Source organism: Paramisgurnus dabryanus, chromosome 12 (assembly GCF_030506205.2).
Source record: "Paramisgurnus dabryanus chromosome 12, PD_genome_1.1, whole genome shotgun sequence".
Lineage (NCBI taxonomy): Eukaryota > Metazoa > Chordata > Actinopteri > Cypriniformes > Cobitidae > Paramisgurnus > Paramisgurnus dabryanus.
The window spans coordinates 37,460,792-37,488,577 of NC_133348.1; the positions used below are offsets into that span (position 1 = coordinate 37,460,792).

The 27,786-nt window shown below is 41.1% G+C and overlaps 1 protein-coding gene across 1 annotated transcript; it reads left to right on the forward strand.

Moving 5' to 3' along the window:
* The first annotated feature begins 2,764 nt into the window (after positions 1-2,764).
* LOC135745443 (uncharacterized) lies at positions 2,765-27,295 on the forward strand. Its single transcript, XM_065263746.1, has 6 exons — positions 2,765-2,811; positions 6,461-6,509; positions 9,552-10,571; positions 10,651-10,806; positions 22,487-22,579; positions 26,671-27,295. The coding sequence occupies exons 3-6, from the start codon at positions 9,561-9,563 to the stop codon at positions 26,983-26,985; spliced, it is 1,575 nt and encodes a 524-aa protein (XP_065119818.1). The 5' UTR covers positions 2,765-2,811; positions 6,461-6,509; positions 9,552-9,560; the 3' UTR covers positions 26,986-27,295.
* The last annotated feature ends 491 nt before the right edge of the window (positions 27,296-27,786 follow it).

Sequence of the window (27,786 nt, forward strand, 5' to 3'; positions counted from 1 at the left end):
GTTGTACACACAGATGCGTCCGACACGGGCTGGGGTGCCACGTACGACGAGCTTACAGCTTCAGGGGTGTGGACAGCACCCCAGTTGCACTGGCACATCAATTGCCGAGAGTTGTGGGCAGTATATCTGGGACTTTTACGCTTCGCTACGGAGCTGCGAGGGAAGGATGTACTAGTACGCACCGACAACACTGCGACCGTTGCGTATATCAACCGTCAAGGCGGTTTGCGCTCCCGTCACCTGTCGCATCTCGCTCGTCATCTCCTCCTTTGGAGTCAGAAGCATCTGAGGTCCCTTTGTGCCATTCACATTCCGGGCTCGCTCAATACAGCGGCGGACGCGCTTTCTCGAGCTGCGCGCCCCGGCGAATGGCGACTCCACCCCCAGACGGTCCAGCTAATTTGGAAGAAGTTCGGTCGTGCGCAGATAGACCTGTTTGCGTCGCCGGACGATACCCACTGTCGGCTATTTTATTCACTAACCGAGGGCAGCCTCGGCGTGGACGCATTGGCACACAGCTGGCCTCGGGGGATGCGCAAATACGCATTCCCCCCAGTGAGCTTAATCGCACAGACACTGTGCAAAGTCAGGCAGGACGAGGAGAGCCTTTTACTGATCGCCCCATATTGGACGAGCAAGAATTGGTTTCCAGAGTTAATGCTCCTCGCGACAGCCCCTCCCTGGCGGATTCCCCTGAGGAAGGACCTTCTTTCTCAAGGAGGGGGCACATTATGGCACCCGCGCCCCGACCTGTGGGATCTCCATGTGTGGTCGTTGAGCGCGCGCAAGGTTTAGGTGATTTACCGCAAGCGGTATCTAACACAATCGACGCGGCTCGAGCTCCGTCCACAAGACGGGCTTACGCGTTTAAATGGAACCTTTTCGTCACCTGGTGCTCTTCGCAACGCGAGGACCCCAGAGAATGCCCTATTAACATCGTGCTTTTATATCTTCAACATAGGTTAGACGGTAGGCTGTCACCCTCCACCATTAAAGTTGATATCGCTGCTATTTCTGCTCATCACTCACTTATCAACGGCAGATCAGTTGGCCAGCATGATTTGGTTATTAGATTTTTAAGAGGCGCTCGTAGGCTAAACCCCTCGCGCCCTCCTTCTATTCCTCCCTGGGACCTGTCCATGGTGCTGAAAGCCCTTCAGGCCCCCCCGTTCGAGCCTTTGCAGTCTGCGAGTCTGAAGCTTTTATCAATGAAAGCTCTGACCCTGCTAGCATTGGCTTCAGTGAAGAGAGTAGGGGATTTACATGCATTCTCTGTTGACGATTCGTGCCTTCAGTTTGGTCCTGCTGCCTCGAGCGTAACATTGAGGCCCAGACCAGGCTACGTGCCCAAAGTTCCCACCACTCCTTTCAGAGATCAAGTGGTGAGCTTGCAAGCGCTGCCTCCGGAGGACGCAGACCCAACCATGGCTTTGTTGTGCCCCGTACGCGCACTGCGACTCTACGTGGATCGCACGCAAAGCCTCAGGACCTCAGACCAGCTCTTTGTTTGTTATGGTGGCCAGCAGAAAGGGAAAGCTGTCACTAAGCAGAGGATGTCTCATTGGATAGTTGATACTATCACCCTGGCTTATAATCTTCAGGGTATTCCTTGCCCCTTTAATTTGAGAGCACACTCCACACGGAGTGTTGCCTCATCTTGGGCTTTAGCTCGTGGTTCCTCGCTAACAGACATCTGTAGAGCTGCTGGTTGGGCGACACCTAATACGTTCATTAGATTTTACAGTGTTCGTATCGAGCCTGTATCCTCTCGTGTTCTTTCCTCACCAGGGAGGGCACGGAGAGCAGACTCGCAGGTCGGCTTGCAGCCTCCGACTGATGCTTCATAACTGTGTCAGTATGGAAGGCCTTCAGAACAAAAATGCGTAATGGTTTGAATTGTTCTTCCTCCGCTGCCTTGGCAGCCTTTGTTGCGGAGCATTGGCTGTCAGCCTTCACTAGCTGTATCCTCGCGAACCTACGTGTTGGCTCGGGCTCCACATTGTGTCCCACCGGGTTCCTTTGTGAGTATTTTTCCGTGGGGTTAATCCTACCAGCCCACGTTTCCCTTAGCAGAGCACTGCTTTGCTTACACAGCCACGGCTGTCTTTATTCTTATCGTCCACCATTAGCCCTTAAGAGGGGCGGTGGCTTCCGCAGCGTTCCTATCCCGCTCAGGTAGGGCGCTTCCCAGTCGCTGGCACTTCTGTGGGTTAAAGGAACATCTAGTGCCCGGCCTTTCTGCCCTATCCTATTTCTCCATGTCCCCTAGGGGAATTTGGAGGATTTTCTGCAGACACTGGAAGAGGTCAGCCCCTAGTGGCGTTTTGGTAGGGATTCCCAATTCGTCGGTCACGACGTGACGTCGTAGTGACCGACTGAAAGGGAACGTCTCTGTTACGGATGTAACCCTCGTTCCCTGAAGGAGGGAACGGAGATGTCACGTCCCGTCGCCACAGGTGCTGCCACCTGCTGTTACGGCTGGTCACACTTTCCGGCTTTCTCAGCGAAAAAGAAGCTAATTTTCCTATTTGCACCTGCTGCTTATATACGCACCTGGCGGGGCGGCGCCAGCATTATGCAAATATCTCAATGCCAAGTTCATTGGCGTTTTAGTAGTATTCGAAGCAGATTGGTCCCTCTAAGCGAGTTCCCAATTCGTCGGTCACGACGTGACGTCTCCGTTCCCTCCTTCAGGGAACGAGGGTTACATCCGTAACCGAGACGATTTTAATTATTTTATTTCTACAGGTAAGTCAATTTCGAACAAGTTCTGTCCCCATGCTTTGAGAGGTGTACCTCATAAAATACATGGTAAGTTAATGTATTTATGGAGTTAATATATCTTTTTAATCATTGATTATCTGAATGTATTCGGTTTTATTTAGTTCGTGCATATTACAAGTTTGATTGAAATGTACATGTGGAAAACGTGGCATACAACCAACAAGTTAGGTGTTTTATTATTCTATTGGTTCGTGTGAGTTAAGTACCGCCCTCACTGGGGTTTGATGGAATTTGAGTGGTTGTTCGAGAGAGGTGATTGACAAGTGCGGGGGGTTTGTTTTGAGATGTGAAGTGGAGAGACAAGCTTGCGGTAAGAAAATCGTGATTTGCTTAATTATTTACAAGTTTAAAAATCTTAAACTGTAATGTAGGTCCTAGAGGGAAGCAGGGACACAGAGATTAATCAATTGTGTTTACTTCTTTGAGATCGTCGCGAGTGAACTACTGCCATGCCGTATACGGTCCAGTGTTGTTAATCTGCCGTGCAGGCGCAAATACACGGTTTCATTATTAATACGCATGTGAACGAGTAAGGTTGCGCCCAAATACCCACACTTGCGGTCTTGGCCACTGGAGAGCGCGTGCACGCGACATGAAGTAAGTGCGCAGGACTGTCCCATGTCTTAAAACTGACAAAATGCAGTGCCCTCATCGCACACTAAACCCACAGTACCGCTTCAAGGCTAAGGGTATCCCGTCATGCATCATGTTCTATATGTGTATATATATATATATATATATATATATATATATATATATATATATATATATATATATATATATGAAACTTTTGCCCAAACCTCGCGAGATGTCGTGGAAACTTTTAACTGTGTGTTAATAAATGGATTTTACATATTTTGGTAGTAAAACGGAAAGTGTTCCACATTTAATTGGTGCAAACATTATGTATTTTGTAAAACATCTGTAACTGCTTTTATAACATTAAAACAACATTAAGGGCTCTATCTTACACCCGGCGCAATGCAGCGCAATGCGCGACGCAAGTGTCTTTCGCTAGTTTCCACCCTAATTTTCACGTTTAGCGCCGCGTTGTTTAAATAGCAAATGCATTTGCGCCCCCTTTTGCGCCCATGGGCGTTCTGGTCTAAAAACGAGGTGTGTTCAGGCGCATTGTTGGCGTGTTGCTATTTTGAGGCAACTAAAATAGACTACGCCATTGACCAACAAAAACCTGGTCTAAAGTCTAAAGTCAATGGCGCAATGTGTTTTATGTTATTTAAAGAGCGCATTAGTAAAATGCGCCTATACACGGGAGGACAACGCGGGTTTGCTTATCACAAGGTACATGAATGCGCAGCAACACAAAAATGCATTTAAATATGAAAGATTAAAGGATTGAATATAAAAGATTATAAAGAGTCTCTTGGACATAAATGAGGACTAATTATGAGACGTTAGAAGGCGCAAAGAGCTGCTTCACCTGCACCTGAACAAATGCGTCTGTTTTTAAATGTTTTTTTTAATGCCTCACGGATTTATTGTATATGATAACTCTGTAACTGTGGATATGGTGAGATGAGAAACATTTTTAAGTAATGCTTAAAAAACTATTTGCTAAAAAAAAACCGCTGTCCAAAGTGCTGAAACGTGAGGAGAGCCGTTAGTAAATTCTTTATCTCCTGTTTGTTACAAATAAAGTATTTTTAGAGTACAAACCTTATCTTACATACTTGTAAATTATTTTTTGATGATATTGGATAGCCATACATTTAAAGCAATTACAAGCCTGCTTTTTACTTCCATGACTAAAGAAAACGGGTTTTAAAGGTTTTAATAAAAAAATAACAATTTCAATTCAAGTGAAAAACAACACAATTATTTAACATTAATCTTAAACTGGGGATCTTCTACCTCCGCTTAGTTTTTCAGTTTACAAAGTCCGTTATCTAAATAGGGATTAGACATAGCGCCAGCGCAACTTGCTTTTAAAGGGGATGAGAGCTGAGACTCTCATTGGTTTACTGCACGTTACGCCCAAAATACTCCCATTACAGTAGGACCTACCCTTTTCGACCATGCGCTTGGCGCAAAAACCATTTTTCCCGTCGTCAAATTAGCAAAAGTGGATTCGGACACGCCCATTTAGACGTTCCGCTGTGCGCTTTAGACAATGCGCTTAGATCATTAAAATAGGGCCCTAAGGCTCACATAACACTCGCTGTTTTTGCATTTCTGATGTTAATCTGGGGTACATGTAGAGTAGTATTACATCCTTTATATCTCAGAGTCTTTAGTTTAATCAGATTTCTAAAAGAAAGATTAGCTTTACCGATTATTTCTGATAATGTACGAAAAAATAAAGGAGGAGTTACTACCAGGGGAGGAGCGAGTACGAGTCATGCCAACGCGCTGACATACAGGACAGACCAGGTTACTTTTCGGTTTCTTTTAAGATTAAACATATTAAACACAGTCTCACCTTTCAAATCATCTCTTCCTTCTAGTTAATTTATAGCATCAAATAAACATGAATGACCATGAGAAGGAATGTTGTTTTAACCGTGGAAAGGCGTCAGTACACTCCGTTTTTCAAGTTCAAATCTTCTCATGCTAATCTACTAACTCTCCTGAAAGCACATTCACTGCTAGTTGTCTTGCTGTTAATTTTAAATAAACGTAGAGCAAGTAGCCTATCAGTGTCTAGTTTATACATACGCCGGTTTCACATCGCAAGCGTGAGCACTGAGCAGCGCGTATGCAGAGAGTGTTTTCCGCGCGTTTCCATTGTGCTTTTACACCGACTGCGTTTGCAGCGCATACTGTGCAGTTTAATAACAGTATAAAAATCTCAAGTTCACATTACTTTATTTTACATGCATTTATGAGCAAAACCTCTTCAAGACGTTTTTTAATCCACATTGTTTTTGTGCTGTTCTGGTCTGTGTAGTGACAGAGATAGACACAATTATAGACATAAAAAGCCCATGGCACAGATCTGTTTCTCTAAAGATTATTAAAATAATAGATAGAGGATTCATGTATGCTGGGTAGAGAGTGACAGCGCAGTCTTCTGGCAACAGTGTGTTTTTAAATATTTCATTGCTTTCCGTTAAATTGCTCAAAGTCATTACTGTTTAAAACACACTTGGCATCACATTCATGATTTTAGGTAAAACGACACTTTCGCATCAATCCACGAGCATTTAAACGAGCAAAACGCTCCCCCACCGATGGTTATGTTACGACCGTCACATTTGACTCACCTCATAACCGTCATCACCAATTCTGAAACCGGCACACCCCTACTTACTGCATGCATTTAAATGTGATGTATGTGAATGTAGTGACCTCTAAATTAAAAACTAATACGTTTTGGTGCAAATTGCTGCCACTACCTCGATTGACATTTTAACACTTGGTAAGTGTGTCCTATCGGGTGAATCATTTTTACATGCACACTTGTGATCTTAACGCCTTCTAGAACACTTGGGCAAAATGCAGGAAATACGTCATGTAAGTGGTCAAGTGCAAAGACCGCAAGTGTGGTTATTTGGATGCAGCCTAAGTTAAAGCAATATTTGACAAACCCATACTAAAGACTGTTAATGTCGTAGTTTCCTTTAAAACGAGGGAGACTTTGAGGACCAGATATTATTATTGGAGAAATATAGCGCTTAAAAAGTAATATGCTAACCGTTTGTTCTTTTTCTTTCAGTGACGTGTATGTGGCAGTGCAAACATTGTCCCACCAGAGAGAGTACAAGGTACAAATTACTTAAACATTATAAACTACATCATCATTATGCGAGAGGCCAACAATATCAATGCATATATGTAAATTGTCCATGCACATTCAGGACGTGGACTGGACTCCACACCCATGTCTATAAAGCGCATTCATCGCAACCTACACAGACTGCTTTGAATTCAGTTACATTTAAATGTGAGGTATGTGAATGTAGTGACCTCTCTACTGAAAGAGATTTTTTTGTTCATATTGGGACACATCTGCATAGTTGTGAGACAGTTGGTTGTGTATTTCTTGGATGCTCTTTCCAGACAAATATTTACAGTACATTTTACACACACAAAAAGAGGAAGCATCATCCACACACACTAAAAGATTTTAAAACCAGTGTAGTTCAGTTTGTGAACCGCGCCCAAGTATCAGAAGCCTCTGATATTGCGGGGGCTAGCTGTACTACTGATGTGTCATTTGATGAAGTTGAGGCTGAGACAGTGACAGAAAGTGATAGCGAGGCTGTTGAAAATCTGCCAGAAGTAATTGAGCGGAAAATAGCAGCAATATTGTTAAAATTAGAACATATATTTCATATTCCAGCAAAAGGATTAGATGAGTTATTGGAGGAGTTACATTTTTTAAGTTTAGCTAGTGTACCTGTCACAAAGTGTGCAATTGCTGACATTTTTAAAAAGCATAACCTCAATATCGGTCAGGCAGTTGTCGAAGAACTTGCTAATTCTGTGTGTGTTTCTCACCCTGTCACTAAGAGTTTTGAAAAGTGCAGCCCTCTTGCCACATCTTATAAAAGAAAGCAATATTACAAGGTACATTTTAGAGTTGTAGAGCCTGTTGAGTACTTTTTATCAGTAGAACAAAAAAGGTCGTTTCAGTATGTTCCATTATTACAGTTATTGCAGGAAATACTGAGTCACAATAAATTACTGGATAAAGTGATTGAAGAACACATAGCTCAAGAAAGCAGAGAAGCTTTGCATGGTGATCAACAAGTTTACAGGTCTTTTCGAGATGGTGAAAATTATAAAAGAAATGGCTTTCTAGCGGTTGAGAAGTTGAGAATTTCGATTAAACTTTATATTGATGAGTTTGAGGTTTGTAATCCTCTTGGGACTTCGCGCAAGAAGCATAAGCTTTGTGGGGTGTACTGGGTTTTAGACAATTTCCCGCCTGGCTCTCATTCTGCGCTCTCATCAATTTATTTGGCTGTTCTTTGTAAAAGTGATGATTTGAGGAAATTTGGTTTCCAAGAAGTGTTGAATCCACTTTTGAAAGATCTGGTAATTTTGGAGGAACATGGTGTGTTCATCAGTCAGTTGAATGAGTGTATCAAAGGCACGGTGAGTTGTGTTGTAGCTGATAACCTGGGAGCCCATGGCCTGGCAGGTTTTGTAGAAAGTTTTTCAGGTGAATACTTCTGTAGATTCTGTACAGCTAAGAAAACAGAAATTCAGTTGATGACAGCTAGTCGTTTTGAGCTTAGAACGCGGGAGCTCCATGATGCACATTTGAAGTGTGCATTGGAAAAAGAAAGTGCATGCTGTGGTGTTAAACGTGACTGTGTATTGAGTAAGAATCTCTCCCATTTTCATGTTACTGCAGGCTACCCTCCTGATCTTGCCCATGATCTATTTGAGGGCATAATACCTGTAGAGCTAGCATATTGTTTTTCTCTTTTGATTTCAAAAAAAGTATTTCAGTTTAGAAAAACTTAACAATTTGATCCAGACTTTTGAGTATAAATGGGCAGATAAAACAAATAAGCCTCACACAATACCACAGACTTTCTCAGTAAAAAAAAGCATTGGTGGAAACGCACACGAGAATTGGGCTCTGCTTCGATTGTTGCCTCTAATCATTGGTCCACTTTTGCCGGAGGATGAACCTGCATGGCATGTTGTTTTGGATCTCAAAGACATAGTGGAGCTTGTTGTAGCCCCTGTCCACACTGCTGAGTCAATATCTTACCTTGAGTGCAAAATTGATGAACATCGCCATACATTGACATTAAGATTTGAGGCAAAACATAGTGTCTTAAAACAAATTGCTCGCCATACCAACTGTTTTAAAAACATACCTCTCACGCTTGCCAGAAAACATCAGCTTGTGATTGCCTCCGACTTGCACTCTGTTGATCATAGGACACCTGTGGCGGTAACACATGTCTCATCAATACCAGTAGATGTTTTGCAAAGTGACATTGCAGCTGCTATTAAGCAACGATTACCACATGAGAACAATGTCCAGATTACAAACTGTGTTTCATACAATGGTATGAATTACAACAAGGGAATGATTCTTGTCCATGGGCAATTATTTGGTCTACCAGAGTTAGCTGAAATTCTGCAGATATGTATTTTGCAAGGCCAGATACATTTTATTGTGAAAAAGTTCTCCAGTTGGTATAGAGAGCATTTTAGAGCATTTGAACTGGACACATTACATGTGAAAGAGGTGGCTCTGATTGGGCATGGGGAACTACTTGATGACTACCCGTTAGCTGCCTATTCAGTGGGAGGTCTGCGTCTGGTTTCTTTGAAGAGACACATCAACTTACATAGAAAATTTGACTAACAAGGAAGTTTGTAAGTATTTTCCCCCATAATCAACCCAGTCATGTACCCATCATGCTTAAACTTAGTGCTCATCTTAATGTTTTGTTGTGGGGTGTCCTCATGGTGTTGATGTTTTAATGCTGTGAAATTATGTAGTTTTTACAGTTGTAAAATTTCGTTATGGGGTTTGTATACTAATGTGTTATGTAGGGCTGCTCGATTATGGGGAAATTATCATCACGATTATTTCAGGAATGTTGAAATACCAGTAATTTAACACGGTTAGTTGACTGGATTCGTTGACTTCCGGAAAGATGTTGCAATTATTAAACTTAAAAAACAAAGTGGAAAAAGTAAACTAAAATATTAGTCTCTCACTCCTGCTGAGGGACATGTCAGGATGTGTGTACATGCACCTGTCAAATAGATTAACATTATAAGGCACAGTTTGTCATAAAAGTTTGTTTTTTGCTTTTTATGTGTCTGTTCAGGTCTCCACCATGAGCCATCCTATGAGACTGAGGATCATTCTAGGTGAAAATGATTCCAGAAAGCTAATCCTGCCAGCAGGGAAACCAGGCTCCGTGGAAGAATTGTACCAGACTATAAAGACAAGTTTTGGTATAGAGCAAAACTTCCGTCTTCAATATGAAGATGATGATTTTGGAAAGGAGTTCATAAATCTGTCTGTGATCTTTGAAATTGATGACATAGCGACTTTAAAGGTGATCTACTTGCAAAGTTCTTCAGAAGATGACTTGATACGTCAACCTCAAGCAGTCCAGAGCCTTACTGATTCCTCATCAGTCTCCTCGGTTGACACGGATAATACAGAGCCTGCTTCATCATCAGGGTCATCGCCATCTACACGGCTGTGCAAGTGGCCAAGTGTCTTTACAGTCCCTCCATTCAACTATGAGTCTGAACTGCAACTGGAAACAGCCAATGCTGAATGCAATGCTAGTGGAACTTATTTGAGCCCACCACCAAAGCTGAAATCTCACATTTTGGAACGACTGTCTGAAGACATTATTAAATTCAAAGCCTATCCAACTGACAAGGATCTTAATGACGTTGCAGAAGCACTTGTAAAAAAGCATCCCTGTCTGAGAGAGCAAGGATCCTTCAATGGCTGTTATGGCTGGAAGATAAGCCTTAAATACAAAATGGCCAACCTCCGGTCGAAACTGAGAGGCCTAGGATGCCCTGAAGTGACGATAAATTCACTAAAGAACAAGAACCAAGACAAGCGCTTGGCAGCATCGAATGTCAAAAAACCCAGAAGGGCAGAAGTCAATTACTGTCCACAGCATCCAAAAGGAGAAACCACTGAGAGTCTGGAGATGGGCAGGGTCACACTGCTTTCAGAAATCAAGAAGAGGAACAATGAGCATATCGTGAAGTTGAAAATGGAGAAGACTTTCTCATACAGGAGGCAAGAAATCCTTAAAGGAGAGCCTTTGATTGCAGACTTCAAGAGCAGATGGCCAGCTCTGTTCACTGCGAAAGAGGTGATTGTTCTGTGTGTGCTTAGGTTTTTTAATCTATGATGTTCTGACAGGGTTAGTGACGTGCATTAATGTTTTCCAGATCGATAGGGAGTTCCATCGCATATCAACTTTACCTCTAATTTCTACGTTCTGTGCTGCTCTTGACCAGTACTCTCCACGTCTGATGGAGATATTTGAATGCAAAGGTGGAGCAGCTGGAAGAAAAATAAGAAATGTCATGGTGGAGACTTCCAAGGTTTGTCTGAAAATGTGTTGATTTATGGTTATACACTGTTTTTTTTATAATTCACTGTTCTTTACAACAGCGTGTACAGCACAGCTGAAAAGAATACTAAAATATTCTACTCCAGTGTTTCCCCTAGGTTTACATCTTGGGGGGGGGGGGGGGGGGGTTGGTTGGGTATGTATATACAGGGGTTAAATTGTGATTTGTTATGTGGGAGCTCTGTGGGGAGGGGTACTTAGAAGGGTAACATGTTTAATACTGATGACAGCAAAGCCATGTGTGTTTCAATGACACTCTGGACTTCTGCTATGATTTGATAAGTTTCAGCTTTAAATCTGTGTCAGAGGTTCACCCAAAATATTTTAAAAAGAGCGTCTTAAATGATGCAAGTCTATGAGTTTGAAACCCTATATCCATTTGTTGCACATGTCATTATGCACAATTGATCAAACTTTGAAGGAAGTTAAAAGAATCAACCTCCTTGAATAATTCTAGGCATAAGATAGGCTACCCCAAAATAATTAATTATCAAGAAAGGGTACAACACACAGTACTGCATCAGCAACATGTCTTAGAAATTAGCCATAGAGATTCCCTATGCTGGTCAGCAGCTAGTAAAACAATCATATAGTTAGGTTTGATTTATGTAATCAAAATACATTATTTTACTAAACTATACAATGAGTTATATCCAGTGTTATCCAGTTAACATACTGTAATTAGATGAGTGACATACTTTAGTCTTCTATTAAGTTTTCTCAACGTGGGCACCATTCTTACCTTTCTCTCTTTTTCTCTCTCTCTTTCACTCACTCACTCTCACACACACACACACACACACACACACCTTTACAATGTCAAAAGATCCTGCGTGGCGTGGCGCCCCCCTTATATAATGGTAGGGGAAACACTGTACTCAATTAAAGGTACCATACAAATTGTATCTAAATAAAATGACCCATCTAATGAATTAAAATTGCAATAAAAATAAAACATTGACCCACATCTAAAATATTCAATAGGGTACAATTTTATAATTGAATTCATATTCCTTTTTAAAGTTAAAACACAAAATTTAAGTGGGGTGTTAAGAGATACTGTACCTGTTATGCCTACTAATAAGTGTTACCTGCAGTAGACAGTGGTCAGCACTCTCCCCTTTTTGAAGGAACAGAGATACACTGCTGAGCATGGGACAGCAACATAGCAACAAATTATTTGATTCTCCTGAAGGAAGTCTCACTGTGTTGTCCCTGTGTTCAGCAGTTTATCTTCTCTGATTCTGTCCTTGCTTTGTGCTCTGCTTTTGCAAAGTGGAATAGTGCTGAGCTCTGTGTATTACGGGTAATCCACTGTAAGATAGATATGCAGCACAGGGGTCTCACTTGGGATTTTAGCACCTGTAAATGACCCAGATACAAAGTATTGTTACTATAAATGTTATAGTGTGTTTATTTTGTGTTGTACTTTAAGTTGGTAAAGATGTAAAGCATGTCATTATCAGTAAATTGAGCTCTGAGATGTAATGGGAGAGGAAAGGTGTGACGGATGCAAAACTGAACACACTCACACGTGGGGGTTGGTTTTTCTTGTTTTTATCCTTTGATAGAAAAATGAAATATAAATCAAAACCGGCTGGTGACCTGAGTACTGCAGACATTATAAAAGCTAACCGCAGCAAAGATTCTCAAATCTGCTACATGTAATAAAACTAGTCTTTTTCACATAAAATACATGGTAACATCGTATAACATTAAACTGTAACTCAATATTACTTTTGCACATAACACAATATGTGATCAATCATAACCAGTAACAAGGAAAATGTCAAGGATTGCTAAATATCACTATTTAACATTCATATTGAAATAAACATGAAGGTAACATACCTTTGATAGAAAAATGAAATATAAATCAAAACCGGCTGGTGACCTGAGTACTGCAGACATTATAAAAGCTAGAAGATAGAGAGTTCACATTCACTCAACTCATATTATAATTGTTCAATATATCTTTAGACACAGATGAGGCCTACACATGTGACACACAATGAGGTTCAATACATTTCCACCCTAATAACTATTTTAACAAAATAAATCTATTAAGTATATGTTCATATACATGTGTATGATCAATCACATCGAGGATGTTCACCACAACCACACACAAACCAAAACCACATTATTTCCACAATTATTTCATTATGAGTTGGAGCCCTGAAAATCATACCTAACCGCAGCAAAGATTCTCAAATCTGCTACGGTAAGGGAAGCAAAGAGGGACAAAATACAATATATGCAGTACCGTCACTGGCCACAGGAGGGGAGCCTCTGAGCACACAAACCACTATAATGCCTTATTTTATGGAATTCACACATCTAAACTCTTTAACTTAAATGTTCTTTTTCACCATGTTACATCCACCCCCACTGAATTACATAAAATAATGGTATGGCAGGTGGAGTATCACCAACAGATCATAAACTTGTGGGGAAAAAAAAAAAAATTCAAAATGGGAACAATATCCTGTTAAAGGAGCGTCAAAAATACTATTATCCCATAAGGATGAAGTGATGAGAGAGTAGCGCTAAGCTCTCCCAACAGCTACTGACAGTAGAACATCTACATACATTCCACAATATTTCCCATACACATTTGTACATTACCTTACTCAACAAAAAGACAAAGGCATATAATCCCATCAGAGTTTGTAAGGCTACCCATGCATCAGGTATGTTCCTTCAGTACTATTGTTTAACACCAACAAGCAAAAACATTTCAACATACCATTGTACATTACAAATGGCGTCTTAACCAGAGAAAACTTTACGTACTGATTTACAAACAGCTTGAACATTTTGTTTCGTATCTTGAGCCATAACCTGTACTGACATAATATGTATTAATCTGTCAACAGGTCTAATGATACGGCCAAAACGTGATCTGACCTGCGTGATCGAACTAGAATGCTGTGGTTCATTCTCAGTGTTATTCACAATTGTGTTGGTAAAAGTCTGTGAACGAGGTAGGGTAGACAGGACTGTCCCACTGTTCATTGTATGTGAATCTGAACTGCTGCTTGCATTGTCACCAGAAACAAGCTCCCTTGTAGCACTTGACCCTTCAGGTGTGTGACATTCTGGTACAGCAGGAGTGACATTAGCTGGAGGGTCTACCTGAACTTCAGCTGGGATTTGGTCAGACTCATCTGGGACAGATCTTACAGGTAACCCAGAGACCCAACTTATGGTCCTGGTCCTACTATCAGATTCCTGAACTGATACAAAGTCATCCACATTGCCAATATTAGCACTCTCACATGTGGGTAATGACTTGCCCCTCGTCCTCATAGAACCATCAACTGCAACACTACTGCAACTGTCCTCTTTCTGTTTAGACACGTCCGTATCTCCTTCTAAGGGCTCAACCTCTACTTCACTCAGTGACTGAATGGAATGCGATCTCGAACAAGAGTTGGATATGTCTGAAAACTGATCAGACAGGTAAGACTCCATGTTCACTGGTAAGAAGTTCACTAACATCAACAGGTTCCGATGAACAACTTTTTCCTGACCTGTGGCTGGGTTACAGATCTTGTAAGTGTGAGTGTCTGGCTTACAATCAACCACAGTATAGACTGTCGACTCCCATCTGTCAGCGACTTTCTTTTTACCTCTTTCAGTTTTATTTGCAAGGAGCACCTGATCACCTATCTCAATGACCAGTCCTTTCACTCTTCGGTTATACAACTCTGCATGTCTTTTCTGCTCCTTTGATGCATGTTCTTGTGCAATCTGCAATGCTTCTTTCAGATCTTTGGTCAAATTAGACACAAACCTGTCACAGCAGGTTATGTCTGAATCGCTCAGAACAGAACGAAAAAGAACGTCAATGGGCAGGCGGGGCACGCGCCCAAACATCAAGTAAAATGGGGCATAACCTGTTGTCTCATGGGTTGTGCAATTGTATAGAAAAGTAAGTGTCTGCAACCGTCTAGGCCAGTCCCTCTTTATATCTGGAGACAGAGCTCGTATCATATTTCCGAGAGTTCTGTTAAAGCGTTCCACACTTCCATTACCCATCGGGTGATACGGCGTTGTGCGTGACTTTTTCACTCCAGAGACCCTTAGAAGCTCCCGTATTAGTCTGCTTTCAAAGCTCGGACCCTGATCACTATGAATTCGTTCTGGGAGACCGTAAATGCAGAAATACTTGTCCCACAGAACTCTGGCGACCTGTTTAGCAGACTGATCCCTACACACGAAGGCTTGTGCTAACCTCGTAAAATGATCAGTCATCACCAAGACGTCAACAGACTTATTTGTGGAGTCCTCTGCAGACCAAAAGTCTATGCACACAAGCTCCAGTGGTCTACTTGTTGAGATACTCTCTAGGGGAGCTCTACCAGAAGGATCTGTTGTCTTGCTTACAGTGCAACGATGACATTTGCGCACATAGTCTCTCACATCATGATCCATGTTCAGCCAAAAGAAGCGGTGTCTTGTAAGATTAACACTCCGTGACTGACCCTGATCACCACAACTGTCATGAATTCCTCTCAAGATCTCAGTCACCAAAGACTCTGGGACTATGAACTGATGGTGTTTTATTCTTGATAGCTTGTCACGAGACACTCTGTACAAGATGCCATTTCTGATGACAAGTTTCTCCCAGTGTTTTAGATACCGAATGACAGCTGCTGATTCTTGTGCTCTTTCTCTCCTCGAAGGTCTACGTCGACGTTCAACATAATACATGACTCGAGACAGAATCCTATCATTGAGCTGTTTCTCTCGTAGGTCCTGTTCTGAGTAAGCTGGTAATGTATCCTGTCCTACAGACATCATCTGAGGTAAGTGGTCAATGACGGACATAGCTCGCGTCCTGGCACCGACGTTCCATTCAACATGTGAGTTCAGTACAGCAGAGACGTCTACTTCTGGGATAGTCAGAAGATTTTGCTGAGTTTTATACTCGCATGACAAGTCTGAAATAAGGACTCTCTGTCTCCTATCCGAATCACACGAACGTTTAAAGGCCTCCTGCACTGATCCAGTAGACATCCCTTTTGAATCGGCCAGAAGAGCCCCGAATGGCTCCATGAGTAATCTCTGTGTGACATCCGTTTTGACAAAAGGAACCCGGCTTAAGGCATCAGCGACTGTGTTTTGTGGACCAGGCACATACTTTATACTGAAGTTGTAGCTAGCCAATTTAGCCACCCAACGTTGTTCAGAGCAATCCAGCTTGGGTTTGGTAAGTATGTGGGCCAAAGGATTATTGTCGGTCAAGACTGTGAATTCGTGTCCTTTGAGCCAATGACTAAATTTATCACATATTGACCATTTCAATGCCAAGAATTCCAATCGATGTACTGGGTAATTTAGCTGTGAACGGCTAAGGGACTTACTGGCGAAGGCTACAGGCCTGGCTTTTGATTCCCCTTCGGGGACTTGTGAGAGCACAGCCCCAATACCATCTAGAGAGGCATCCGTTGCCAGTATGAATGGACGGTTAAAATCCGGGTGGGCAAGGACAGCACTCTCGACCAATGATGTTTTTAACCTCTCAACCGCCTGGTCTTGGATTTGTGTCCAATCACTGGGCTTCAACTTCCGGTTCTGACAATTCTGATTCGGCTTCTTCAGGCGCTTTTTCTTAGTTTTCTGACCCTTCAGAAGACTGAAAAGTGGTTTGGCTGTGGCAGAATAGTTTGGAATGAAGTGCTGGTAGTAATTCACCATTCCCAAGAACGATCTTATTTTTTTCTGGGAAGGGGTTAAGCCATCTGGCTCCATTAAGTCCACACTGCTCAGTTTAGTAATGCTTTCGACTTTACTTGGATCTGTGGAGATCCCTGTTTGGTCGATAACATGCCCAAGGAACTTCACTGACTTCCTCAGCAGGTAACATTTTTTTGGAGCCAGCTTGAGATTGTATTTGCGGAGTCTGCCGAACACCATTTCCAAGCGATCTAGTGCGGTTTTCTCATCAGGCCCAAAGACGATCAGGTCATCCAGATAACACAGGAGACTGAGAAAATTTTCATCCCCGAAAATGCTGGTCATCATCCGCATGAAGCTACCCGGGCTGTTGCAAAGGCCTTGTGGTAACCTGTTATACTCAAAGAGGCCCATAGGTGTCGTAAATGCAGTGAATTTGCGGTCCTCTTTGTGCAGTGTCATGTTATAGAACCCGGACGTCAAGTCCATTGTACTAAACAAGGTGTTCCCGCCAAGTGCTGCCAGACAATCTGCCTGGTGTGGTAGGGGGTGCGCATCTTTCAGTGTTCGCCTGTTCAACCAGCGAAAATCAGTGCACACGCGCAGGTCTCCGTTTTTTTTCCAGACCAAAACGAGAGGAGATGCATACTCGCTAGTAGATCGCCTAATTATCTCCTTCTCCTCCATTTCAGTCAACACCTGCCGTAGTTTCTGATATTGACTGGGTGCCACTCTTCTGTATGGCAGCCTGAATGGCCGGGTGTCTGAGAGGTGAATCCTGTGTATGAAGCCTTTAGCTTGACCACAATCAAGATGGTTATGCGAAAAGATGTCTTCGTAGCTCACAATCAGCTTTAACAATCTTTTTCTACAAGCATCTGAGACATCACAAGAGTCAACATCAAGACTGTCCAGACCGACCGATTTGAGTTGCTTGCTTGCGGATGGCACTTGGCCCACATCTTCAGACAATCTTGTGTGGTAGGTTGCCAGGTGAGAACTGTCAGAATTAGTCTGCTCGAAATCTTCAAGCGCTACACATGGATAGAGGTCTGCGATTTTTGCATTCCGTTTTAGTACTACTGGTCTACCTGAAGTATTGATAAGCTTCAATGGGACCCATCCGTCTCCCCACAGGGATGTGATAAGTCTAGCAACCATGACGCCTCTGGGAGCAGAGTGAGAAGATGTAGGCTCGGTCATAACTGCGCTTCCTGGGGACACAAAAGCAGATTTGGGTAGCTTACCCCATACTAAGTACTCACGGCCCGACTCGAGATAGACAGCTGAGTTGCATATTACTGTCCCGATTTTCTCTGGTATCTCTTGCCCTCTCCAGCGGTTCAATCCAGCTAGACACAGTTTATTTGTCATGCAGTGTGTCACTGTAGTGTGTTTGTTGTCATTACAGACTCGGCAGGCACTTCTGATGAAACCACGCTGCTGTCTAGGTCCGCGCCTTGAATTTGAATCATCACGGGATTGCACCCTGTCCATGAGCTGCTCCATCATTTCCATCATACGAGTCAGCAACTGACTCTCAACCTGCTGCCCATGTTGAGACGATACTGTCGGAGGGGAAGTGCAGGGGCGAGATTGTTGTACCAGACTCTGTCAGTGTAGGTTCTAGCTGGCGGCATACTTCAGCATCTGGCAAAGCATGGAAAGGCTGAATCTGGGGAGCAGGTGACACTGCCACGGGGCAATCATACATATTATGTTCACCTTTGAATACTGTACTTGTGTGGCTCCGTAAATTCACACTAACATTCTCACGGCTCCTGAATTCCCTTTGGTAATCGTCAATCCTACCCTGTATTTCTTTTGCACTCCATTCACGAATGGGCTTGCAACGGAATATGTTAGCTAAACTGGGGTCAGGACAGAATTTAATGAACATCCGTGTTACTTCCTCTCCCATATCATTCAGATGTTTACCTTGTCTGTGCAACTCTTTATCTGCCAGATCAGCCGCTTTGTTAAGTCGAATCCAGTAGTCTACAGGATTTTCTTTAGCCCTAGGAACAGTGGCATAAAAGTCTGCAAGAGGTAAGCAGGAGGGTGCATCACTGAAGTACTGCATAAGAATGCCGTAGATTAACTCAGGGTTCTGCCTGATGTTAAGCGCACCATCACTGCGCAGGCTGACTTTAACAATATCCTTTGCCTTTCCAGCGAGCCTACTCATTATCTCATCAGCTTGATCTTGAATAGGGCACATCTGCTTTCTTAAGCAAGCTTTTGTCCTGTCTACCCATTCCTCAATGCCGTATTTATCAGAGCTATCGCCCCTAAAGGTATCATGCTCTGACTTCATGTGCACTGTTACTTGTGGAGTCATTACTGGAGTATGTGAGCACTGTTCTGTGTGTGTCGGCATTTGAGCATAACTGGGTGAACTGGTTTGGCAATCGGCGCTTACATTAACTAGGCCGGCTGACATTAGCTTTGCAACTATTGATTCGCCGATTTGTGTACCCAGCTGACCTACCATGTCTGTGAGATGCTCAAAAGCGGCTCTATCTGCGGCTGGTGTTGAAGTGTACGGGCCTCCGGAATTAACTCTTCCAACAGGAGTAGCCCCTAAAGACTGACTTAACCCTATACCTCTGCCATTGCTAGCATACGAGTGTGATCTTTCAACACCATGGTTGAAATTGCCGCTAAGAGTACCACCCTCAGGGCTACTGTATAGCCATGTACCTCTACCTCTAGAAAAACCTGTGTTACCATAACATGTTGCATCAAAATCATTATCATACTCATATTTTTCAGCCATATTACTGTTGAGATATGTCCATGAGAAGAGCAAAATAAATGTAAAGTGTGTGTATATACTATATAAACAATATTAATCAAAAAGGCAGTTCACTATATGCAATCAAATCTTGATCACGACGATTGTCAAGGCCGAAAAACTATGTTCCTTGCATTCATGCATTGTGTATGTATACTGAACTAAAGTACTGTCCCCATTATGACGTGTGAGCATGAGTATACTGTCCTTATCCGTAGTATTAAAAAGTTGATCTAATGGCAAACCGAATCTGTCCACTGAATAGAAGATTCGTTCCTCCAATAAGCTTAACAGTGAGCAGCAACCACGGCCGATCTGCGTTGAGCTGATCGAATGATCCAAAAGGTCAGTCACGGCACCAGTGTGACGGATGCAAAACGGAACACACTCACACGTGGGGGTTGGTTTTTCTTGTTTTTATCCTTTGATAGAAAAATGAAATATAAATCAAAACCGGCTGGTGACCTGAGTACTGCAGACATTATAAAAGCTAACCGCAGCAAAGATTGTCAAATCTGCTACATGTAATAAAACTAGTCTTTTTCACATAAAATACATGGTAACATCGTATAACATGAAACTGTAACTCAATATTACTTTTGCACATAACACAATATGTGATCAATCATAACCAGTAACAAGGAAAATGTCAAGGATTGCTAAATATCACTATTTAACATTCATATTGAAATAAACATGAAGGTAACATACCTTTAATAGAAAAATGAAATATAAATCAAAACCGGCTGGTGACCTGAGTACTGCAGACATTATAAAAGCTAGAAGATAGAGAGTTCACATTCACTCAACTCATATTATAATTGTTCAATATATCTTTAGACACAGATGAGGCCTACACATGTGACACACAATGAGGTTAAATACATTTCCACCCTAATAACTATTTTAACAAAATAAATCTATTAAGTATATGTTCATATACATGTGTATGATCAATCACATCGAGGATGTTCACAAAAACCACATTATTTCCACAATTATTTCATTATGAGTTGGAGCCCTGAAAATCATACCTAACCGCAGCAAAGATTCTCAAATCTGCTACGGTAAGGGAAGCAAAGAGGGACAAAATACAATATATGCAGTACCGTCACTGGCCACAGGAGGGGAGCCTCTGAGCACACAAACCACTATAATGCCTTATTTTATGGAATTCACACATCTAAACTCTTTAACTTAAATGTTCTTTTTCACCATGTTACAAAGGCATCAACAGGGAAGTAATATAAAGCTTATGAACTCCAGTTGAAAGTGGCAACAAGTTCTTGTGTTAGTCTATGAACATCATTAGCACTGAAAAAATGGCATCAGCCCTGGCTTCTTTTTTTCGAATGGAGTGCTACAGCGGCAGATTTTCTCCTGTCCATCATACAATGCAGTAGTTTTTTTTACTCTGCATCAAATGTGCTATAAAGTAAAATTGCAGTTTTTAAAACTTACTTAAAGGAATAGTCTACTCATTTTCAATATTAAAATATGTTATTATCTTAACTAAGAAGAGTTGATACATCCCTCTATCATCTTAGTGCGTGCACGTAAGCGCTGGGGTGTGCTGCGACACTTTGATAGCATTTAGCTTAGCCCCATTCATTCAATGGTACCACTCAGAGATAAAGTTAGAAGTGACCAAACACATCAACGTTTTTCCTATTTAAGACGAGTAGTTATACGAGCAAGTTTGGTGGTACAAAATAAAACGTATCGCTTTTCTAAGCGGATTTAAAAGAGGAACTATATTGTATGGCAGAACAGCACTTTTGGGAGTACTTCGACTCGGCGCAGTAACACCCTCCCTCTCCCATTATGAGAGGGAGAAGGGGAGCGGATTTTTCTCCCAAAAGTACTCCCAAAAGTGCTGTTCCACCATACAATATAGTTCCTCTATTAAATCCGCTTAGAAACGCGCTACGTTTTATTTTGTACCACCAAACTTGCTCGTATAACTACTCGTCTTAAATAGGAAAAACGTTGATGTGTTTGGTCACTTCTAACTTTATCTCTGAGTGGTACCATTGAATGAATGGGGCTAAGCTAAATGCTATCGAAGTGTCGTAGCGCGCTCCAGCGCTTACCTGCACGCACACAGATGATAGAGGGATGTATCAACTCTTCTTAAGGTAATAACATATTTTAATATTGAAAATGAGTAGACTATTCCTTTAAAGGAACACGCCCAGGTTTTGGGAATTTAGCTTATTCACCATATCCCCCAGAGTTAGATAAGTCCATACATACCTTTCTCATCTTCGTGCGTGCTGTAACTGTCTGACGGAGCCCCCGCTAGCTTAGCTTAGCACAAAGACTGTAAGTGAATGGCTTTAGCTAGCATACTGCTCCCAATAAGTGACAAAATAACGCAAATATTTTCCTATTTATGTGTTGTGATTTTGTATAGTCACACCGTGTACAAAAAACAAGGTCATATGAGACACAGCTATCTTTTAATAGTATACATACTGGGAACTATATTCTCAGAAGACGAAGCACTGCTACGTGGGTGGAGTGATTTGCTCGCAGCACCCGTGAAGCCCCTGGTGAGGGGCAGAGAGTTCGGTCAGAGTTGTGCAAATCACTCCGCCGATGTAGCAGTGCTTCGTCTTCTAAGAATATAGTTCCCAGTATGTATACTGTTAAAAGATGGCTGCGTCTCATATCACCTTGTTATTTGTACACTGTGTGAATATACAATTCGCAACACATTAATAGAAAAATGTTCGCGTTATTTTGTCACTTATTGGGAGCAGTATGCTAGCTAAAGCCATTCACTTACAGTCTTTGTGCTAACCTAAGCTAGCGGGGGCTGCATCAGACAGAGTTACAGACGCACGGAGATGAGAAAGGTATGTATGGACTTATCTAACTCTGGGGGATACGGTGAATAAGCTAAATTCCCAAAATCTGGGCATGTTCAAGTTACAGGTACACAAAACTACTAATTACAGTAACATGACAATGTACAGTAAAATGTAATTTGTTACTTTCTACCGCTACTGTGCAGTTATTATATCACGTCAGCTGAGATCTTAACATAAAGAATAATATCACATGGTAAACCTTTTTGGGTAGAAATCGCAAAGCACCATGTGTTGCCTTTTAAGAATGCTCTGAAAAATAAAGTTGCCTAAAGGAGTTTCCTTTCCCCCCTCAGGATGACACAATTCAAACAAGACGAGCATGTGTCCTCAAGTCCTTGTGCATCTACTTGAACGAAGACAACGAGAAACTTGTGAAGTATTATAAGGTGAGTTATGTATGTTTGGCAAAGAAGCTGGAAAAGAATTGGAAAGAGGACATTTCCTTGCTTGTAGGGATGTAACGATGCATTGTGAATCAGTTAAAAATCAATTTAAATGTGTATAGGAGTACAACCGGTTGAGATTTTGATGCAACAGCCTAGGGTCTGACTCTTAATGTCAGTTAACATACAGCAGGTAAACTTAGTTTGCTTAAACATGGTTACAGTGGGTACAGAAAATATTCAGACCCTTTAATTTGTCACTCTTTGAGGCTGTTTACACTTGGCATTAACATGCGTTTTCATCGATTGGATCACAAGTGGATGACGTTAATGCCAGGTGTAAACGGTGTTAAAGTTTTGAGCTCGTCCACTTTCGACCACATTAGGAGGTAGTCGAAACCTCTTTCGATCGGATTGCTTTTATAGTGTAAAAGCACATGTGGTTGAATGTGTTCAAACAGCCACACGCGACCGCCTAATCTCCACCCATTTATCTAATCTGAGGTACTGAGCACAATGTTTTACGTCTTATCTGACTTCTGTCGTGAACACACGTTGAACAGTGCTATTTTTAGCCTTTCGTTGTTAAAACTAAAGCAACTGATCTCCGTAGTTTCATTTTGAAAGTGTGTGAAAGGTGCGCGATCTTATTTCATCAATTGGGCTGAAAATTCAGAGAAAGCTCTAACATATATATGAACAAAACACTGTGCAGCATGTTTACTTTCTACACAAGCAGTGGACTCCGCCATAATATTAGTTTGCATCCATATAAACTCATAATTACTCCTGCTCGCGTAGAGCTGGGGTAAACGACTATTTATTAAACGATTAATCGGGCGACTATTTTTCCGATTAGTCGACTAATCTAACGACTAATTGGACAATTAATCTAACGATTAGTTTCTGTTGCTTGATTAATAAAAACATAATGTATCTCAAATAAATGCCAAAAACATTCTTAATTATATACTTTTAACGTTGTATCAGTGATTTTAGGCCAGGGGTTGGCCAAATGTACTTTAGGGGGTCCATAGTCCATTAAATAAAACGATATGTAACTATGTATCAAGAAAGCATGAATGAATGCATTATAAGATCTAAACATAATAAGGGTGAATTTTAAACATTTCTACTGTATTTCTGTTAAAGGGATTCACCCAAAAATGAAAGTTCTGTCATCATTTACTCACTCTTATGTTCTAAACCTGTATAAGTATATTTTATTTTGATAAACACAAAATAAGATATTTTGATAAATGATGGTAAGCACACAATTAATGGTATATCCATTAAATTCCATCATGTTTTTATTCCAACTATGGAAGTCAATGGTTATAGTCAGCTGTGTACTTACCATCATTTATCAAAATATCTTCTTTCGTGTTCATCAGAAAAAAGAAATTCGTACAGGTTTAGAACAAAATTTTACAGAATTTTAAATTTGTGTGAACTTTCCCTTTAAGCAAAAGATCAGGAAATCTAAACTCCATGATAAACTTATTTCAAATAGCAGAGCTCAAAACAAAGGATGTTTGGCAAAAAAAATTAAGTAAATGTGGATTAATCTTTATTTATGAAGATACAAACATTTTCTTTTTTTATATTTAATTAACTTTAATGACAGAGACAGATTATGCTTATTGTAAGATCGAATGCAATACAATGTTTATTTGTTTAAGACGTACAGTAACCAAATGTTTACTATAAAAATCAAAAAGACAGTTATTTTGACATATGAGCATTTGTCCGATTAAGCCAAATAGATGCAAACATGAAGTCGTTTAAGCTCTGCCTGTGCACGTGCGCTATCGGATATGCGAGTCGCGCTTTCAAGTTCAATCCAGTCCAATTCACAATTATACAGAAGCTTATATAAAAATCACGTCAAGAATAAAACACGGTGCTGGGTTTTGTTGTTAAAAAAATGCAAATCATAAACTTTATTCAGTCCACAAGAAAATTACTTTGGTCTCACACGTGCATGTGGCGAGCTGTGTCAAAGCGTTAACACAAAAATGAGACGTTGACGGAATTTTGACGTCGACGGAATAGGCCTACGCTCGCGTTTAAATGACAGCGGAGAGACTCGCCCACCGTCTCACAGACCACCCCCTTAAAGTATTCAGGACAAAAGCGGTCGAAAGTGAACAAAAGAGAGATTTAATTTCCAGGTGTAATCGTAATGTGTCTTTCTCGTCCACTTCTGATCTGATTGATGAAAACACATCTTAATACCAAGTGTAAACCGCCCCTTTGTTTCATTACAGCCATTTGCTAAAATCAAAAGTTAATTTTATTTCTTATTATTGTACACTCAGCACCCCATTTTGACAGAAAAAACAGACATGTAGAAATTTTTGCTAATTTATTAAAGAAAAACTGAAATATCACACGGTCATAAGTATTCAGGCCCTTTGCTAAATATTGAGTAGAAGCACCATTTTGAGCTAATACAGCCATGACTCTTCTTGAGAATGATGCAACAAGTTTTTCACACCTGGATTTGGGGATCCTCTGACATTCTTTCTTGCAGATACTTTCCAGTTCACAATAGCAAATGGCTGCAATTAAACAAAGAGTGACAAACTTAAAGGGGTCTGAATACTTTCCGTACCCACTGTAAATGCTGACAGCTAAGGGGCTATTGGTATTAAGATGCACAGTGTTTTGTACATGTATATGTTAAAGCCTTCTCTGAATTTTCAGCGCAATTGATGAAATAGGACCACGTAACTTTCACGCACTTGCAAAATGAAACTGCAGAGATCAGACTCTTTAGTTCTATCAACGAAAAACAAAAAATAGCGCTGTTCACCATGTGTTTGAGTGGCTTTATTTCAATGGAAAGGATTCCAACACCGAGACATATAACAGTCTGCGGCTAAAAAGACAGAGGAGAGATTTGGCACACCGTAGCCAGAGTTGGATAAGGGACTAAGCTTGCGCACGACCTGATTTTGCAGAGTTCGACGTGTCCCTGGGTCAACAAGGGAGGGGCTTCGAAAAAAACCTTTCAACCAATCAGTGCAGTCACGTAGGCGTTTTCCTTACTTAAACATGTTCTGAGGGCAGACAAAAATATGATTGGTTCACAAAAATGACCAATTAAAGTGCTTGTTACTGGTTTAAGCCCTCAACGGAGCCTTCAAGGCAGCTACTGCAGTGAAGCAGTTTGAGCTCACCGTTGGTCAGGTGAGTAGCCCAGATATGGTAAGATAGGAAAGAGACTGTTGTTGAATTCAGCTCGAAATGTTTCGAGCATTTAAGTGACGTGTTTCCGCGTTTTCATGTGTCCGTGGCACGACTTTCTTTTTCGTGCCAGTTTCACGTATTGGTTATTCAATTGTTTTTCCTATTTTCTTACCATTGTTGCTTGGGATTGGGGTTAGAACAACTTTGTGACATAAAATGACATCCTCACCCCAACCCCAAGCAAAAACAGTTAAAATTTCAGACAGATAAATGTACAAACCAATGTTTAAATGACATTCTAACCCAAACCCACCCTTATGGGTGATAACAGTTTAAAAATCTGATTAAAACCACAAATCTAACCCCAATCCTAAGCGACAATGGTTTGAAAAAAGGAAAAAAAATTTAGTAACCAATACGTGAAACTGGCATGAAAAAGAAAGTCGTGCCATGTGTAAACGCGAAAAAACACATCACTTAAATGCTCGAAACATTTCAAGCTGAATTCAAAAACGGTCTCTTTCCTATCTTACCATATCTGCGCTACTCACCTGACCAACGGTGAGCTCAAACTGCTTCACTGCGGAAGCTGCCTTGAAGGCTCCGTTGAGGGCTTAAACCAGTAACGAGGACTTTGGTCATTTTTGTGAACCAATCATATTTCTTTCTGCCCTCAGAACATGTTTAAGTAAGGAAAACGCCTACGTGCAAATTGCACAAGGTCACGTGACTGCGCTGATTGGTTGAAAGGTTTTTTTCGAAGCCCCTCCCTTGTTTGTTGGGGTGTGTTTTATTAGTGTGTATGTTTGGACTGACCATTTTAATCTATTATGTGCATAGCTGAAATGATGTAATAGCTTCAAGCACGCATAAAACATTTTACCCATTACATCCCGCAGAACACAGACGTCGAGGCCAGTGCTTCCATGGAGCAAACTGTGATGGGGGTGTATGTCATACGGAAGGAGGGTGCGGAGCCTGAAGATAAGCCAGAGGACATTGGTGTCCTGATCGAAGGTGTGGAGGTCCTCCGTGAGTTAGGAAATATTGGGGACGCCTGTGCATTGTTATTTGGACTAATTTACTGTCTGAACCTGAGTTACCCAGCAGACCTCAAATGCACCTTTGAGGTGATGCAGAAGATTCTCATGAATCTGGATGGGCAGAGGTTGTCGTCCAAGGCACAATTCCTAAAAAACAAGCTAATGAAGTAAAGTTGCTAAGTAAAAGTCTACTATGCAGATTTTTTTGTTTTTTGCTTCTTAGTCTTCACAAGTTCTTTTAGTTTACAAGTTAAAAAATCTTTTAACAGGACTAAAATATTTCTACTTCTGGAGAAGTACAAAAATGTTGATTACATAAGAAACTGTTGAGTTTAAAGATGTTCCGATACCAGTTGTTTCTTGCCAATTCCGCAAATACAGATCTCATACCAGTGTTTTAAAATGTATACATTTCATTGTTTAACAGCCGTACTACCTGTATTTATGTGACCAGTATTAAAATTGTTCCCAGTTTATTAAAATGGTACAATTGGCTGCATGTGTACTGCAGACAAAGTGTTTTATAAAAATGCACTGTTGCATAAATAAAAATGTCAATTGGATTTGCATGTTATTTTACATTCTTGTCCTACAGTAGGAATGAAAACAACACTAATAAAACCAGCAAGACTGACATAAGTTCATTCAACAACACTGAAATTACTATAACTGACAAAATCTATACGAGTTGATATGTCAAGGTGGAATTTTGTTCTACCAATGTCCTACCAATGTAGGATAAACTCAAATTGATTTAACTAAACCGACTAAGAAAAATCATACAAATTAAACTAGATGTAAATGCATTGAATGCAAATACTAATATTATGTTTAACCAACACATGTATACTGTGTTCAAATAACATCATGAAGGTTCGTTGACTTAACTTGGTTTGTTTAGATGGAATATAGGTGGCATGATAAAATCATGTTCATCCAATGAAATTTTTTTTTGAGTGTACCATCGAAGCG

Bases quoted from the DNA above. Each gene is read 5' to 3' on its own strand.
- LOC135745443 (XM_065263746.1), top strand. From the start codon at position 9,561: ATGAGCCATCCTATGAGACTGAGGATCATTCTAGGTGAAAATGATTCC. The intron at 10,572-10,650 runs GTGATTGTTCTG...AATGTTTTCCAG, and splicing joins CTCTGTTCACTGCGAAAGAG to ATCGATAGGGAGTTCCATCG. The intron at 10,807-22,486 runs GTTTGTCTGAAA...TTCCCCCCTCAG, and splicing joins TCATGGTGGAGACTTCCAAG to GATGACACAATTCAAACAAG.